Consider the following 18,058-nt stretch of genomic DNA (forward strand, 5'->3'; position numbering starts at 1 on the left):
ACACTTCCCCTCCCACTTAGACTATGCCTATGACAACAAGTCGATCGCGACACACTTTTACGATAAAAAGTAGATCTTATGTGCACAAAAGTTGGCCACCCCTGGCCTATATTGACCAGCTTCAGCTAGTTACACCCAACTAAAGAGCTCTTCATTATGGCCCTGTAATGACAAGCAGAAAATCCAAAATTTGCATTATAGAAATAAAGGTCACATTGACAAAGTGATCATAGAATGGTTCTGGAAGCCAGAAACCAGGATGTTCTTGTATCAAAGCTAATCATACAAGCCAGCATTACAATTTACATCTAAATTAGGTACCATAGACTGAAAAGCCTCCAATGGAAAGCTTAAAAAATTTCAAAAGCAACATATCAAATTCAATTCTTTTTGTGAATTGTTGGAAGTTGAATGTACAGTGAAAGGCAATGAACTAAGCTTTCTTCCATTATCATTAGTCAGTCTTCAGAAAATATTTTGGATGCAGACAAAACAAAACTGGTGTTTCATGTTCTCCCTTAAAAAACCTTGTATTTCAATAATGAATTATGTTATGGTAGCAAAGTAATGACTAACAGTTGTGCAAGTATGAATGGAGAATGCAAGGAACACCTGGTAATTGGAAATACTGCCAGAACAAAATGTTTCAAAAAGTACAAACATCACAAAATTTGAAAGTAAATGGAAATCAAATGAAGGCTGAGATGGCAAGAGAAATTATGACAGAGCGGCTGGAATATACCTAAACAGAAGAATGTTGCATCAAAATAGAAGTGCTTTTGTTCTTTGACAATGTTGTATATATCCAGCTAATAAATGTAAAAATTTTGTTTCTGCCTCTAAATGTCACTTTACTCTTTTAATTTTTGGATCAAGGTATAATTCAAAATTTCAAATCAAATACAAACAGTACAAAGCACAATCATAAATGTATATTGTGGGACATTTCTCAAAACCCTGACTAAACAACTCACTATCTTCCAAGCTTTCTAATTTTCCTTTTAAATATCGAAAATAATGCTTTCTATCTATTCCAGTAGATCTATTGCTATAAATATACAGCATGCAATGCATATTTAAATAAACTAAATGCTTTATAATACAATTTGACCAAAAATTACAATAGCATGTGCATTCTCTATGGTGACTAATACAATAAATGAATCCAAAATGGCTGATAAGCCTGCTCAGTATATCTAAGTGCTCTTGATAGCTCTGTGGTAAGTGTAATTTTGGCCACGTAGCAGATTGCTATAATCAATCTAAAAAACAAACATAACTAAACTTAAAAAAAAAATTAATACCGACCCTCTTATGATAATTCATTTTTACCGTAATGTGTCATATTACTATTTTCTGTGTGGTATGCATATTATATGTTTATAAATAAAAATACATCTACATTTAAAGAATGCTTTATTTAAAGGTACTTTTCAGGAAACCTCTCAAGCATACACCTCTCTACAACAGAGTTTTTTGGTTTCAAAGTGTCCTTTGTAGACTTTTGCTATATTAGCAGAATTGTAATCATTAAACCAAAACATAATTTAGGTTGCACTTCAAATTTTTAAAGTGCAATATTTGTAAAAGTATTAATGTTTAATAACGTAAATAAGTTAATTGATATTATCTAATTTATTAAAATTTATCGATATTGTTATAATTTTTATTAATAAAAGTTGCCAACATACCTTAATAAGTCAAATAATATTAGATATGTATAAGCTTCAAGCCCTAAAAAGAAACAAAAATTATTATATTAAAACTACATGTAATAAAATAATTATATTAACTGATGCAATAATGTTTAATGTTTATATTCAAAAACTAATTTAACAAACTTCAGCTTTATAATTGAAAGTCGTATATTTACAGCAGCAGTTTAAAAATTCTCTTTAGGTATATATGATGGCTTTTGTAAACTAAAATTAAATAACAACTAACTAAAAATCTTGAGATCTTTTTAATAATTACTTTCCTAAGTTAAAAATTCAAAACTTACTGCACAAACCACTCTTACTACTATACATAGCAGCTAGAGTTTACTAGAGAAAACTTACGAAATATTATATATGTGTAAGTAGTATGTACCTATTTCATAAAAAGAAATTGTATAAGTATGTGGGAGCTGCAATAAGGATCTAGAGAGCCACATGAGACTCGCAAGCCAGTCTGGCAACTGTGGATATAAATTTCTGTCTAATTCTCGACTCCACCAAATTTTGTCAAATGAATAAATGGAAATGATTCTAGAAAACAGTCAGCTAAAGCATGATATGGTGTTGGTCAAATCTTGATTTCTCCCAATTTTTGTATTAATGGCTGCGATTTAGTAAGATCACATCTAACAATTCAAATTAATTATTGGATATTAGTTTATCAGCTTTCTTATACCCAATCCTAACAAATACTAGGGTAGATGTACCAGTTTTGGCCAGTATAGTACCAGTTCTGGCCAGAAAACAAATTTAACTTAAAAATATAATCACAAATGAAACAAACTTTTACTAAACAAATAAATACTTTTACTAAACAATTACTTTTACTAAACAATTTTACTAAATAAATACTTTTACTAAACAAATAAATTTAACTTAAAAATATAATCACCACATATTCAAATCTGTCCAATGAAACAAACTCTTATTGTTATTGTTAACTCTTATTGTTAAATTTATTTTCTGGCCAGAACTGGTTTGGGGCCTATTAGCTTTTCATTCTATTATCTTTAGTTTAAATGCATGAATCATTACATTTAACTTTGTTATCTCAAATTTTTTAGTCAGTCACTTTTAAGAAGACGTGATTTACATAGAATCAATGTAATATTGTGATGCTGATTTTAGATATTATTATTATTTTAACATAATCCTGTTTTCTCTGCACCTGGTTAAAAAACAACAGGCAAATGTAAAACTAGCACTAAATTTAAGGAAAAATACTGTGCATTTTAAGAAATTATTCAACCAACATAAACCCATTTTCAAAAATTATAATAATTCAGGAATGAGCATTAAGGTGCAAGATAAAAGGTATGAAGCTGTTTACATGCTAAATTGATTACAGCATGCTCTATTATAATTGTAGATACAGATCATAACCACTAAATATATAATGAATTTCAGTTTTTTCTTTAGTCTTTGTTTCTGATATGCATGGAGACCTTAGCTTCTTCCCAACAAAACCTGACTAAACTGTCCATAAGCAGCCAGGGCTGTATAGAAAAGAGTGATTTCTTAACAGCATACTTATGTTCCTTTAACCATGAAGTAAAGGATTGTGCAATATACCAAGTTGTGTGCTATCCTGTCATCTGTGATGGGTACAGTGTAGATGCTCTGAATTCTCAAAGAATTTACTGTCTTTACCATTCCACAAAAGTTTATCAACTGTAGGATTCTTTTCCTATAGTAGTTGATAAATTCAGACACACTATAGTCTGCTAGAATGTTCCAGTAGTTGTCAATGAATGATTATTTAATTCTATGATAATAACCAAGATTCTTCCCAAGTGTTTCCTGATGATATCAAGGCAGTGGTGTAAGAAACTGAGTCAGAGCATTATTTTTATTTTATTATTATTTTTCCGTTTTATTATCTTTTGTTTGGGGTTTATGTTTATTTAGTACGAAGGTTCCCCACCAGTCTCTTGTTAGTAATGAAAAATGAAGATAAAACAACTCACGGAGAAATAAGCGCCGTAGGAAAAATCTTGCGCACTTGCGCTGCCCAGTGGAAGTAACAGTGCGCAGAAAAAAAAATGGAGGGGGAGTCCCCACAATCACTAGTAGAGAAATACTTGATAAACTGTCTTAAACATCCCAGAAAATTATGATAAATATTTTGTAAACGGTTTATAAGCTTTGTCGGAACCTTAAAGCTGCCAGAACAGAAAGTTAATGTTAGCAACTAAGTATGTAAATAAGAGGAGTAACCCAGCTCAAGTGTGACGTCACCTCACAGTATAAAACCCGTACGTTAACCGAAGAAGGAGAGGTGATTTCCAAACCGAGTGAATTCCAAATCGAGGCGACTGTGAGAGCGAGGTAGATTCGAAAGCGAAGTATTTTCTGATAGAAGTCCAGATTGATAATTGGACGATCCAAGGTGTTAAAGAGGAGTTCGATTGACGATTTGACGATATCGAAAGGATTGAGGAAATAGTTTTCTTCGTATAGTGAGGTGACAGATAGACGTTTAATTAGTAAGAGATTTTGTTCATAGTTTCTAAGTATTTGATCTGTCGAATTTCAAGGGGAATTACTATTAAGTTAAGCTAAGTAGCTGAGTTTATTGTTGGGTTGACTTGTTGATTTTCGTTAATAAATTTTGTTTGGCGTATTGACATTTGTACGTAGTACGTTCTAGTTGCTAATTAAATATATTTGACTTGACTTGATTTGACTTGATCTGACTTGATATTTATCGTTATTATTACTAATTTTTCGGTGCACGCTTAAAAGCCCAGGCCTGGCAAACTAATCTCGAATCCGCGTAAAGTACTCGTTAGGTTAACGAAAGTTTCATCGACCGTAATTATAGTCGGTTTCCTAAGCTACTAAAAAAAAAGTACTTTACAAAACAACTCACGAAAAAAAAATAAGCGCCGTAGGAAAAATCTCGTGCACTTGCGCTGCCCAGCGGAAGTAAATGGTCCACAGAAAAAAAATGGAGGGGGGAGTCCCCACACTCGCTAGTAAGGAAATACTTACTAAACCATCTTAACATCCCAGAAAATTATGATAAATACTTTGTAAACGGTTTATAAGCTTTTGTCGGAAAATTAAAGCTTCCAGGAAAAAAATTAATGTTAACGAACTAAGTATGTAAATAACGGGAGTAACCCAGCTGAAGTGTGAAGTCACCTCACAGCATAAAACCCATACGTTAACTGAAGAAAGGGGGAGGTGAATTCCAAATCGAGGTGAATTCGAAAGCGAAGTGTTTTCTGATAGAAGTCCATATTGATAATTGGACGATCCAAGGTGTTAAAGAGGAGTTCGATTTGACGACATCGAAAGGATTGAGGAAATAGGTTCTTCGTATAGTGAGGTGACGGATAGACGTTTAATTAGTAAGAGATTTTGTTCATAGTTTCTAAGTATTTGATTTGTCAAATTTTCAAAGGGAAATTAATATTCAGTTAAGTTAAGTAGCTGAGTTTATTGTCGGGTTGACTTGTTGAATTTCGTTAATAAATTTTGTTTGAATTATAGACATTTGTACATAGTAAATTCTTGTTACTAATTAAATATATTTGAACTTTTTGCTTTGACTTGATATTTATCGTTATTATTAGTAAATTTTTCGGTGCACGCTTAAAAGCCCAGGCCTAGCAAACTAATCTCGAATCCGCGTAAAGTACCCATTAGGTTAACAGAAGTTTTACCGACCGCAATTAGTGTCGGTTTCCTAAGATACTAAAAATAGTACTTTACAGTGGGAGTGTGTGCCCTTCTAATAAAGGCTTTGAAAGTGGCTAGACTGTAGTATAGTGGGTCATGTAATACCCAAGGAAGTAAACTTTTTTGCTGCTGCATAAGGTTGTATGTAGATGATTGAATGATGCACAGCCTTACACCTATATACCTATATTATAATCTTTTGAAATTGGGTGTACATAATGGTCCAGGTAGTTAAGGCATCAGCCTACCACTATGGAGATCTCAAGATCAAATCTGAGTGATTGAAAAATCCCAGGTGTCCCCCTTTCTCACTGTTCACTGTCACTTGGCATCATTGTAACAACAAAATAAACAAACTGCTAAATGTTATAATAACTACACCAGAGAACAGTACAGTTACACGTATCTAAAAGCCTTTTACCGGTGTGCGTATCATCACTCTAAACCAATTAGTTACAAACATTTTCGAACCTTAACGGTTCTTCTTCAGGTAATGATCCCCTAATGGAATGCGCTTCGATTCTACGTTGTGAAGAAATACGAACCGGAACACTGTCCCGTCCTGATGACGTCAAACTGGACTTGTGCGCTACGCTTGCCATGCTCTAATTTATTGTTTTACCTAGTAGGGCCTGCCATGCCGTCGATAGAGTTATCTCGTCCTTGTAGTTAACGCAATTACCTTCATTAATAGCATTATTTCTTCACAACGTAGAATCGAAGCGCATTCCGTTAGGGGATCATTACCTGAAGAAGAACTGTTAAGGTTCTTAAACGTTTGTAACTAATTGGTTTAGAGTGATGATACGCACACCGGTAAAAGGCTTTTAGATATGTGTAACTAAACTGCTAAATTTGAAATTACCAAAAAAATATATTTAATTCTAAATGTTTTAAACCTTGAATTAGGTCACCTTCAACTAGAATAAAGAGAATAAAACAGTTTTTAATTTAAAAATTAATTCATTTCTAAAAATATTCATTAATACTATTCCATTTATTTTACAAAGTTTAGAAAAATGTATTATTCCCCATTCTTGACTAATAAATGAGCCATCTTCCTTTGACATCTGCCCAGCATTATAACATAATCAAGATGTAATGCTAATGAGTATTTTTAGAATTAATTTTTAAATTAATAATTATTATATTCTATTTATTGTACTAGTTAAAGATGATCTAAATCAAGATTAACATTTCAACTAAATACACTATTGATAATCTCAAATTTAGCAGCTTGTTGGTTCATCATTATAAATTCTCATTTAAAGTCATTCAAAATAAAATAGATAAAAATTGAAATTTGAATTATGCCTACTAATTCAGTGCACACTTTTTTAATTTTAAGAAATCCATTATAAATTTACAAACAATTATAAAATAAAAATATAGTATTAACTGAATTAGTGTAAGAAATTTATTTTATTTTTCCTATAATCCAGGGGTCACCAAACTTTTTGCACGGCGGGCCGGATAACTGAGAGAATGAGGAGTGTGGACCGCATAACCATTTTGTTCAATATAGTATACTGAATACATACAAAATAACAACAACCTACATATTTATTTACCAATACACAAAGACGATCGCTGCAGCAACCTCGTAATTGCTACTTCTAAAAACTTCATTGCAGGTACTTACACAAAAGAGCTCTGATATCCATAGTTGAAAACATTGCCAAATTTTTCATTTCACTGATTTTCTTAAAAATTATATTACTGTCAAATGCAAAAATTAGATTGGATCAATTTTGGCACTTTTACTTACACTTATTTTAATTTTTTCTACATAGCAAGTTCATCTACAATCTATGATATTTCCATAGAAATAATTATATTTTAGCTCATTTGTGGAACAGTGCGGCGGTGGCCCAGATCCAGCCGGCAAGCCGTAGTTTTGTGACCCCCCTGCTATAATCAAATCATAAAATTTCTTACCCATACTGTTTGTAGACTTGCACCACATTAAGAGAACTCCTGCACAGATAAGATTAAAAATACCAAGCCATGTTATTCTTTTTCCCTGAAAGATATATACACATAGGATTTTAAATAAATTAATTATAAAACATTAAGAAGGCAACAATGATTGATAATTACAGCATTTATTTTATATAAATAATGATTATGAATAAAACTAATGTTGTAGTTTCAGTGAATACTTTTTATAAGTGTCATGAGTTCAGCCATTTCAAAATACAGAAGAAATCCAATTACCCAAATTTGTTCTGTAGGTGATTCTGATAAGTGGATTAACATGTAAAAAATGAAATTACAGAATAGTAACACAGTACTGTATATGTACTGTATTTATTTATTTATGTATGTATCAATGTGTAATTAGCATCTTACTGATCTTTTGAATCTGTCACAGCAAAACAGAGAATTGAAATGTGACATCAGAGGGAAAGAGAAAAGGAAGTAATGGTAATATGGTACTGATAACTGGATATTTGATTAATCAGTTAAGATAATTGGAGTTCTAAATGTACAGTATTTGTAACCCATTCTAAGCATCAGTATTTTAAAGCTAAAAGATTCAAAGTACTTACTATTTAGTCCTCTGGTTAGAAAGACAGATATCAATCCTTTCAGCCAGAAGACTAAATAGTATGACTACAAAAGGCCAGAGTTTGGGAGCATTCTTCAGTTAGAACTGAAGGAGGAGATGTTGGTTATACAAAAAAGTGTCTCATTGTAACCTAAACAAGTTTCATTTTTTACAAAATAAATTTTACCTCTATTTTGGTGTGTTACAATACTTATATGCAAAGTACATATGCATGACTGCCTATAATTTATTCTGTACAACTAAATAGTTAATCAATGACAGGTGATTTTGGTCCCAAAAAGAACAATTTTCACAGAACAACATTGTTTTATTTATCAAGGAATCTAACCCATTCTTCTTCAGGCTATGGGTTTTTTCAATCCTGAAATGCACTGCTGCAATAACAAGTGTGATTAAAGCATTTTGAACAAATTAATCTTTGTATCCTGATTAAAACAGACTGTGTAAGACAAAACTTAGGTTATTAGTCTCAGTAGAATTATATTTTGGAAAATTTATGCATATTTTTTTATATGAAAAACTCTGCCATTGCAATTTAGTTATCTAAATTGTTGTATGTACCCAAATTATATTCAGTTACATGTAATATCTCTCAAACAGCAATTAAACAAATGTCAATGCAATCAAGAAACCATAACTTAGCAAGCACATTGTTTTGTCATGTCATTTGACTCAATCTTTGTATACAAATCATGTGCATAGTTTCATTCTCATATGCAATTAATTAAAATTATTCATTCTAGATGGGATTTATAAGAAAACATTAAAGATTATACAGCAAAAACTGCCACCATATATATTTGAACTTGCATTAATAAATTTTATTTGTCAATGCTCCAAATTAAAAGAAAATCACACGTAGATCACATATTTTAGTTACATGCTTTTTTAGTTTTCTAGGACTGTAATCATTAGTTTTTTGTGTTTTTTTTTTGCTGATTTTTACAAGATTAGAAAATTCACACAGATAATCTTGAAATTAATCCTAAAAAACCACTAAAAATTCAACATATCTATGTAAAACTCATTTCATAATAAAAAAAGAATAAAAATAAATTCTATTTATGAAAAAATAAAATTTCTACTTACTTTCATTTGTTTTAAAATTGGTTTCATTTCATATAGCACAGAAGAAAAAAATGGCAAATTTGTCTTGCCAAATGGACGAATGACACCCTAAACAGAGAAAAATGATTGAAAAAATTAACAAAAAGGAACATTTGGAAAATTTCAATTCATTTAATTTCTCATAAGACATTTATTTCCTTTATTGTTTTTCTATGCTTCATACGTATTTTATAATATTAACAGTAAAATGGTTCAAGAATACAACAAAATTTACTATTTAAAAATTGCCAAACAGACAAATAACACTGTAAATAGAGAAAAATGGTAAGGAAATGTTCTGTGACGTATATGATAATTCTTCTATATTTACAATTTAAAAAAATTTGTCATGTCATAAAACAGTTTAAAAACTTCTAGGAAAAGTATTTTTTTGAAATTGTTTCAAAGTTTTCCTTGATTTCATGTTTTCGTTCAAAAATATTAATATTTGAGTATTAGATCTGACGATAGCATTGTCTCGAAAAATAATGGATCTAAATAACCTGCAACTCCTACAGGACTTGTGGGTTCAGGTCCTGCTCCGGGCCTCTTCTTTTCTTTCGGAAGTCCCGGATTACTTTAATTGTTTTTGCATTTGTTTTGTTCCAAGATGGCATTAGTTACCCACAAAATGTATTAATTCATTACATCTCAAATTGCATTAGGATATTTTAAATTTGGCATGTTAGATTAGACTTAATTTTGTATTCTTTGCAAATTTATTAACGTTATTCAGTAAGTTATTAACGTTAAAAAAAACTTAACAGATGTACGGTGGGATTGTATTTGCGTGACTTGCCATTCTACTTTGATGAAACGGCAAACTTTTTCTTTAATATTTAGTTTTACAAAGTAGATTAAAATATTTTTCTACTTTAAAATTGTAATTTAATAAATAATTATTTTCCTTTAAATGCAGGTAAATCTACTAAATTTTAAGAATAACGTTCGAATAAGCAAACGTTTAGTTACTTTTTGAAGTTATAACCACACAGGGAGCATTTTGAATAGCTGCTGAAATAGGAAATGTTAAGAACAGAAAATTTTCAAATGCAATAAGCCAATTTAAGTTCTTGGCATGTAGGCATATAGCACTCATTGTGTGTGACAAAATAATGTCATTCCGATGCATCCTCACTCCTTAACCTGTCTTGTGTTATTCCTGATAATTCTCAGAGCCACGACCTCTGACCTCGAGTGTTTGACCCGAGATATCCCGTTACAGTATCGGTACGTTTTTGGAACTAGATGTCACTAATCGTTATAATTTTTATATTAAAACTAACTTCCAAAATATAATTTTTTTGGATATTACATTTATTAATATATCTATTTTGTTTGTGAAAGATAAAAAAATAATTTCAGATGATACAAAGCCATGATTATTTTTTAAAAAAACGTAAAATTTTTGCTAGGCTTAACATTGACGAAAATTCAACATGGTGGCCACATGCAACGGAGAAAAATTTCAACACAGGATAGGTTAAGAACAAAAGCTACTAAATATGTTAGTTTTTACAATTCAATGTTATGTTCATTATCATGTTCTTTTGAGTTATATTGGTAGATGCAGCGAGTGCTAGACTTTTTTTCCACGTGAACAATTACTGAATTGAATTGTCTCAATGTTGTAAAAAGACATAATTCACACCTTACTGATGACAGGCTGGCCAATATCCATGTTACCAAAAACAAGAGATAATAGAAACACTGTCTACTGGTAAGTGAAATTTGAATTGCAGCCAAAAAATAATGCTTCAACCATGATAAAACACCATGGGAGGTCCTTTTTCATGATTTGATAAATGCATCTTATCAATGTTGCACATTTGGCCTACCATAGCTTCAGCCCAGTACGGTGTATATATATACACACACAGACAATCTCAAAGCCTGATATTTTATAATGAAATCAAATGATTACTGAATTTAAATAGGGCAACTTCACTGCTACTATTAATTATTAAATTCTAATAATTTGAAACTAGATGTAAGCATTAGGGAACCATCTTTTATTAAATTTTAATAAGAAATGGTGCCTAATACCTCTTGCTAAGTTTTTGAAACTATAGTACTTCTTATTTTGACAGCACAGCATTACAGTACTGTCAAAATACACTGGACTACTTTGATAATTTTCGTATATTAATTAACTTTGAACTGTTACTGTATGTTTATGTTTGTAAAATTTAGTGAATGGAATTCTTTGAATTAAGTTAGATATTTATGAAAAGATGCAATTTAAACTAAATAACTATCAACAAATAGACGTAAATAAATAAATAATTACATTTCCTTTTTATCTTCCATAATAATTCAAAAGATCATAACAAATCTGAAATTTAAAAAAATTTATATTTTAAACATTTAATTAAAACAATATAAATATTTATACTTTATATATTATATTAGAAACATGATTTTTAACTTATAGTGTCTTAAAACATATGGATATATACAAAAGACCTATTCTACAATTTAAATCTGCCTTCACCCATCTTTAACAGTTTTGATATGATCTACTAGTAATTCAGTAGCAAGTATTAAATGACAAAGACTGTAATTAACTCCTGACATTCTCATTTTTGCAATTGATCCTGTACAACTGGGATAAACAACACTACAGCTTGAAATTATATATTTATACAATTATAAGTACTGACAAGTTAATGTTGCTTTAATGGAATATACTGCACTTAAGAAAGCAATTATTATATAGCTAGTATGTAAATTTTTTCTCTAGAGTATTTTGTTCGGTTTATATAAAGGTAAAGAAGCGACAGTGGTGTTGGAAGACAAGGAACTACTGCCCCTTGCCTTCCAACATCACTAATGCTTCTTGTCTTCCAGAGTCCCTCGAGTCTTCTAATGCCCTCAAAGTGGCGGTAGTGTCCATTTCAGAAATCACTGATTTAGATAGTACAGTTATAATAATTTTGCTAACATTCTCAAAAATATTTCTGTAGAGAATTTGATATTTTCTAATATAAAAGTACATATTAAAATTTAAGCTGTACTATAGATTACCACCTATGTAATTTCGGGACTTTGAGTATATATTTGAACTCAGGGGACTGAGACGAGTTCGACGGTACCCTACTTTTGGACCAGAGACAAAAATAAAAAAGTCATCATACTTTTTTAATGCTATTATGCAGACGGCACCGTAGTTGCTAGTACCACCATCTTGCGGTAAAGTCTGCAAACCATGACATCTGACTACGGTCATCTCCCGCCGGGGGTAGGTTTGTTGGACAAGCTGTGAAAGCAGCGCGTAGCACTAGCTGACTGCGACTAAGGTGTCCGCACTAGCCGACTTCACACACCCTCGGGGCCTATGGCCCCGAGGGTGTGCAAAAAAGACTTAACTCCAACTGCAGACGATCGGTATGCTCATGGATCAACATCTGCCTCTGCTGAAGGTATATATGGCTGACTTGCCGGACTGCCTGTCAAACACGCAATAGGATTAGCAGAGAGAGCGACGTGACTCCCAATCATTGCACAATCACTGAAAAAAGAATAACTTTCTTATTTTTCGTCTCCGGTCCAAAAGTAGGGTATTGTTGAACTCATCTTGGTCCCCTCAGTTCAGATATATACTCATAGTCCCAAAATTTCATAGGTGGTAATCTATAGTATCCCCAAAATTTATACATGTTGTGATCTAACTAGCAATGATATATAGAAACACATACACCTTATTGCTGAGAATCATTTGTATATATTGAAGTGAAGGATATATAGAAACTTAATCATCTTGCATTAATATGATACACTTATTTTTGAGAAACTATATGATATATAGTTTCTTTTTAATATCAGATAGTAAATTCATGAAAGTATTTATTTACAAACATTTCTAAAACTAACATTTATTATTAACAATTCACATTCCAATTACTCAACACAAGTATCTGTTAGGATTTTGTATCATATACACAATTTATATCAAATAGTCAATCAATTGATTCATTAAAATCATGTTCCTTAAACAAGTTTGCTTCTGCTTACATTCATCTACGACTAAATAATAAATATACGTGAAGAACAAGCAAAACTCAAACTACCCCATAAAACATGGTCTTCCAAATAATATAGCACCTATATAGGGCTTAAAGGAAAACTAGTCAAGCAATCTCATTATGCACAGACTATAATTTGAAAAAGCAAAGAAAAATGAAAGAATAAAACAAATCTCAATAGGAGTAATTGCTCATCCTGGTCCTCCCTGTAGGTACTTTTAACTCTTATTCTATTAAAATGATTTTCAACATTTATGGACACATTCCTGTTAAACTTGCTTTGAACAAACTTGACTCTGAATGTAAGTATTTTTCCATACTTCTGGACTGAAAAAATTAATTTTTAAACCTTGTTACAGCCCACAATATTTATGATTATAATAAACAGAGTTTACTGTTATTAAGTGGAATACTGGCATTGGATTGCAAAGGAAATCTGAAGCAAAATATTATCTAGTATAATAGCTCTAGTATAATGATAATTATTATAACATACAGTATAACCTAGTAAAATGCTCCTATTAAAACTATAAATATAATCATCATTAGCTATAATTACATGTTTAATTAAAATGTTGTAACTATATACTTTGACTAATTATATTTAAGTTATGGCAATTGATTTTACTTGTTTGACTTAAAAAAAGAAACTATTATTCTACATCTTATATTGTACTAATTATCAAAAAGATCAACTACAAACGACAATTTTTTTATTCAATATATAAATTTTTCTATTCAGTTAAAAAAAATAAATTATTATAAATGATATAGTCAACAGAAAAGTACCTGTAAAATATTACTTCTTAAACAAGTGGTGATCATTTCATGATAAGCAACTTTACAAAAGGCTATTTTATCAGATTTTCTATAAAATGCTTCCAACAACACAACAATATTGATAATGAAAACAAAATATCTAAATCTTATAATGGTTTTTCTACAATAATTCTTTTCAAAATTTTACTAAAATGCAAACAAGATACAAAATAAGGATAGATCCTCACTACAGTGCATGAAATAAGAGGAGGTTAGATGAACAGCAAATAGCTTTCTACTCAAGTAAAGGCTGTGACACACTAGGCGATTTCTTGCCCCAGAGATGTGTCTCCGAGCGATAAAAACCTGTTGACGTTCAGCAATGTCCAGACACATGAGGAGACAACTTGCCAGAGTCATATAATTGACATATCTTACCCGGTAATCGTAAATTTTTGCTATTGGCACAAAAGCATGTATCTTTGAGTACCTTGTCGTGTTATTCTTTAATTGTGTGATTATACCGTAAATTGGTTCTCACAACTGAATTAATGAAATTAAACATTGTGTCCTATCAACCATCGACGAGTGACCGTCTTCCATTTTTATTTTTGTGTCATAAACAAAATCTATGCACACTTATTGGTTACAGCCAGCAATGGGAGACTTTCTGTCTCCCAAAAGTTAAAGCAATTTGACTCCCTGACCACTGCTCTCCCACTGGCCAAGATTTTTCTGTTGTACAGCAACGTGTCTCCCACAAAAATCACCTAGTGTGTCATGGCTGTAATGGAACCAGTACAAGCAGATGGATACTTATTTGAAATAACTTGATTGACATTATATTTTCTTTAAAGGAAAAGCTGTTTATTATGTTTTTTATGATTTTAGCCTCCCTTGTTATGATTACAGTCCCTTTGTAAATATAAAAACTGATCTGAATTTTAAAGTAGATGGAAAATTAAAAAATGTTGATGAGTTTGATAAAATTTTAAAATTTTTGTAATTCTTGAATAAAGTTATACATTATCTCATATAATTTCAGTCATTTAGTTAAAAATGTGTTAATATTACAAGTTATTACTTAGTAATTTAAATTATTTTGAAAAAACCATCAGTTGGCGTATACTTGATGAAAACGTAACCAAACTACATTCAAACAAAGACCTGAAAATAATGTATGAAAGAAGCTTAAGTGTTTCAATAAGAATTACCTACAAATTTCATCTAGAGGACCCATGGCTAGTTCTGTGAAGAATTCACCACCTTGACTTTGAGATTACGAAAATCATGTGAACTAATGAAAACAAGCTCTATTAAGGACTAATGCTATAAGTATGAATTCTATCATAAATACGCACATGTATTTAATTGACTTTGGAATTATTGAAACAACAGATTTTTGTGAAAAATGTCCAAAATAATCAAATGCTAAACAGATTTCTTCCATAAAAAAATTCTCTCTTCATTGGTAGCACTATATGATGTCCAAACAACCTTGAATAGGCATTTAATAAATCAACAATGTATAATTGGTAAAACTGAAAGTGAAAAATGCCACTTGGACATGGAAACTTTCCTCATAAACAAGTGGAAGTTTTTGAATTAAACAGTATTTTTGCAAATCACCAGATAATGACTTGGAATTTCATTGTATGCATATTTCTAATTATCCAAACTAAAATATATGTAAAATCCTATTCTCTTGGCTAGGGACTAGACTTGACTTCGAATTACACAATGTTTTTAATTATCTGACAAGGTTTTACTGTATTGGAATCTAGATTTGAATGAGTCAGACTCTCACAATATACCAAGGGTAGTATATAGGTTGAAGATGTTCCTTGAAAGAAAGTATTTGAGAGATTTGAAGACTGTATTGTCCTAAAAACCCATTTTCAAGATAACACAATCCTCAAATATAAACATTTCAATGACCCAAAAAAGTCACACATCCACAACCTGATCAATGGTGCAGCAATTACTCATATGAAATGTTGCAAACCATCTGAAGAAACAAAACATAGCCTATAAATTCTGTATGGAAAATCAGAAGACAGATAATCTGAAAATATTACAACCATTAACAGAGTTATTAAAATTAAATTACATTAGGTTCAATACAGTTTGGAAAAGAACAATTTTTTTTTATTTTAATGTTTCAATTGTGAGTCTGACAAAACCAAAATTGGCAATAATTAAGCACAATCATATAGCTCAGGTCTTGTTGATTAACATACAGTACATTAAACAACAAATTTACAGAAATATTGGTACGAGTTAAGGAAAGGATATCTACCGTTTTTTTACTTACTTAGGGAGTAATTAGGTGAAATGTGACAAATGATGGAGATTCCAGAGCAATTCAGATGGGGAAGTGCACTTTTGCACATTTTTCCCCCCCCCGACAAAATTAGCATTTCCACTTTCCCGTCAAGCCCACGCGATTACGCCGGCTTCGAGGTCACATAATCAGGAGCAGGGTGCTTACCTGCCACCCGTGCACTGAGGCGTGAGCAACAGTGGGCACCAAAGTGCACAACTATACGTGGATTGAACGTCAAGGCTCTCCATAGTGGCTCGTCTCTAATTCCAGCAAGAACTAATTCCGGAGCAGTCTGGGTGGGGAGGAACAGTTGGCATCACTTTGAAGCTTTGTACACTGAGAGAAAAACTTTTTGATTTGCAAGCTGTGAGTTTTGTCTTTTTGGTTAATGTTACCTTAGGTAGCCAAGATGGCGGCTCATTTCTAATTCCAGCAAGGAAGCAATGGGACACACATTCTAACCTAACCTAACCTATTCTAATAAATTACCATCATTATTAGCAACCAAATTATTAGAATAGGTTAGGTTAGAACGTGCGTCCCATTGCTTCCTTGCTGGAATTAGAGACGAGCCGCCATCTTGGCTATCTAAGGTAACATTAACCAAAAAGACAAAACTCACAGCTTGCAAATCAAAAAGTTTTTCTCTCAGTGTACAAAGCTTCAAAGTGATGCCAACTGTTCCTCCCACCCAGACTGCTCCGGAATCACCTCCACTCATCACATTTCACCTAATTACCTTCTAAGTAACTAAAAAACAGTAGATAACCTGTTTATCAAAATATCAGTTTCCCGCAGTTGTCAAATATTTCAAAACATTCTATTTTATACAAAATTACATAGCTTTATTTGTATGTAAATTCCACATACCATAAAGTGCATAATAAATTCATTTAGAAGGATGAAATCACTCAGTGTTTCTCACCCCATTTATGTACACAGAAAACACATTTTAGTCAGAAGATTATGCCAGCTCTATAGAAATAAAAAAGTAAAATTTATATTTGAAAATAATAAAATATTCTTACTTTGGCATGTTTACTCACAGAACAAGCAAATTGATTCATATCATCTCAACACATAATACTAACTTTCCACTCGACAACATATTCTTATTTTTATAAATATTTATAAAATTCCTCTATCTGATATTTAAAATTGCTATTGATAAAATGTCTTTAAATACGAATAAAAATATTTCAATTCTTTAACATTAACGTGGCATATTCCACATCAAACACTAAACAGAATCTTTTCGTAAGTAAACGTGTTATCATCAGTGTTGCCAACTGTTCTGCAAAACATTAAAAAAATTTTTTTATTATATTTAAAAATATTTTTTAAATAAAAGCTTACTAATACTAATAAAATAAATAATGATAATAATAAATTATTTGCGAGCTTCTAAATAACAATTAATTTTTTTAAAAAAGTAAATTATTTTCATTCTATGGGCACTGATCTGTTTTGAGCAAGCCAATTACGAATTCGGCCGGGTCCATAAAGAGATACGAATGATGAGAAACGAAATACTACATATCCGAACGGATTAACCCTTAAAAATTCCTGGGGTTTTCGACCAGTCCGGATTGGATCCGGATTTCCACCATCCGCCCGAGTGACAAACCGCTAAGCAATTCGATGATATTGCGCGTTTTATATACAAAGTGCGTCAGAAGCAATATTGTCAGTTCGTTACAATTGTATTGTAACAGAACAGACTTGTTATATTTTCGTTAAAGTTTACCAATTTTTGATATTTTTACTTGCATGCATTAGCTGAATAAAACTTAAAATTATGGCGAGACGAATAAGAGGGTTGCCATGCGGTTTAAAGAAAATTAGCTTTAAAAGTGGCGTGCCG

The 18,058-nt window shown here is 31.3% G+C and overlaps 1 protein-coding gene across 1 annotated transcript in view; it reads right to left on the reverse strand.

The window, feature by feature from the left end:
• Nucleotides 1–17,462, reverse strand: part of LOC136973400 (zinc transporter 6-like) — a 38,772-nt gene extending 21,310 nt beyond the window's left edge. The window contains exons 1-5 of the mRNA XM_067268123.1: nucleotides 17,223–17,462; nucleotides 11,374–11,419; nucleotides 9,067–9,153; nucleotides 7,344–7,428; nucleotides 1,692–1,734 (exon numbers count right to left, since the gene is read on the reverse strand). Coding sequence (XP_067124224.1) covers nucleotides 1,692–1,734; nucleotides 7,344–7,428; nucleotides 9,067–9,153; nucleotides 11,374–11,394 — 236 coding nt within the window. The 5' untranslated portion in view covers nucleotides 11,395–11,419; nucleotides 17,223–17,462. The remainder of the gene's footprint in view (nucleotides 1–1,691; nucleotides 1,735–7,343; nucleotides 7,429–9,066; nucleotides 9,154–11,373; nucleotides 11,420–17,222) is intronic.
• Between the last annotated feature and the right edge of the window lie 596 nt (nucleotides 17,463–18,058).

The sequence above is a fragment of the Centruroides vittatus genome, unplaced genomic scaffold (genome assembly GCF_030686945.1).
Source record: "Centruroides vittatus isolate TY-2023 unplaced genomic scaffold, ASM3068694v2 contig_3169, whole genome shotgun sequence".
NCBI lineage: Eukaryota > Metazoa > Arthropoda > Arachnida > Scorpiones > Buthidae > Centruroides > Centruroides vittatus.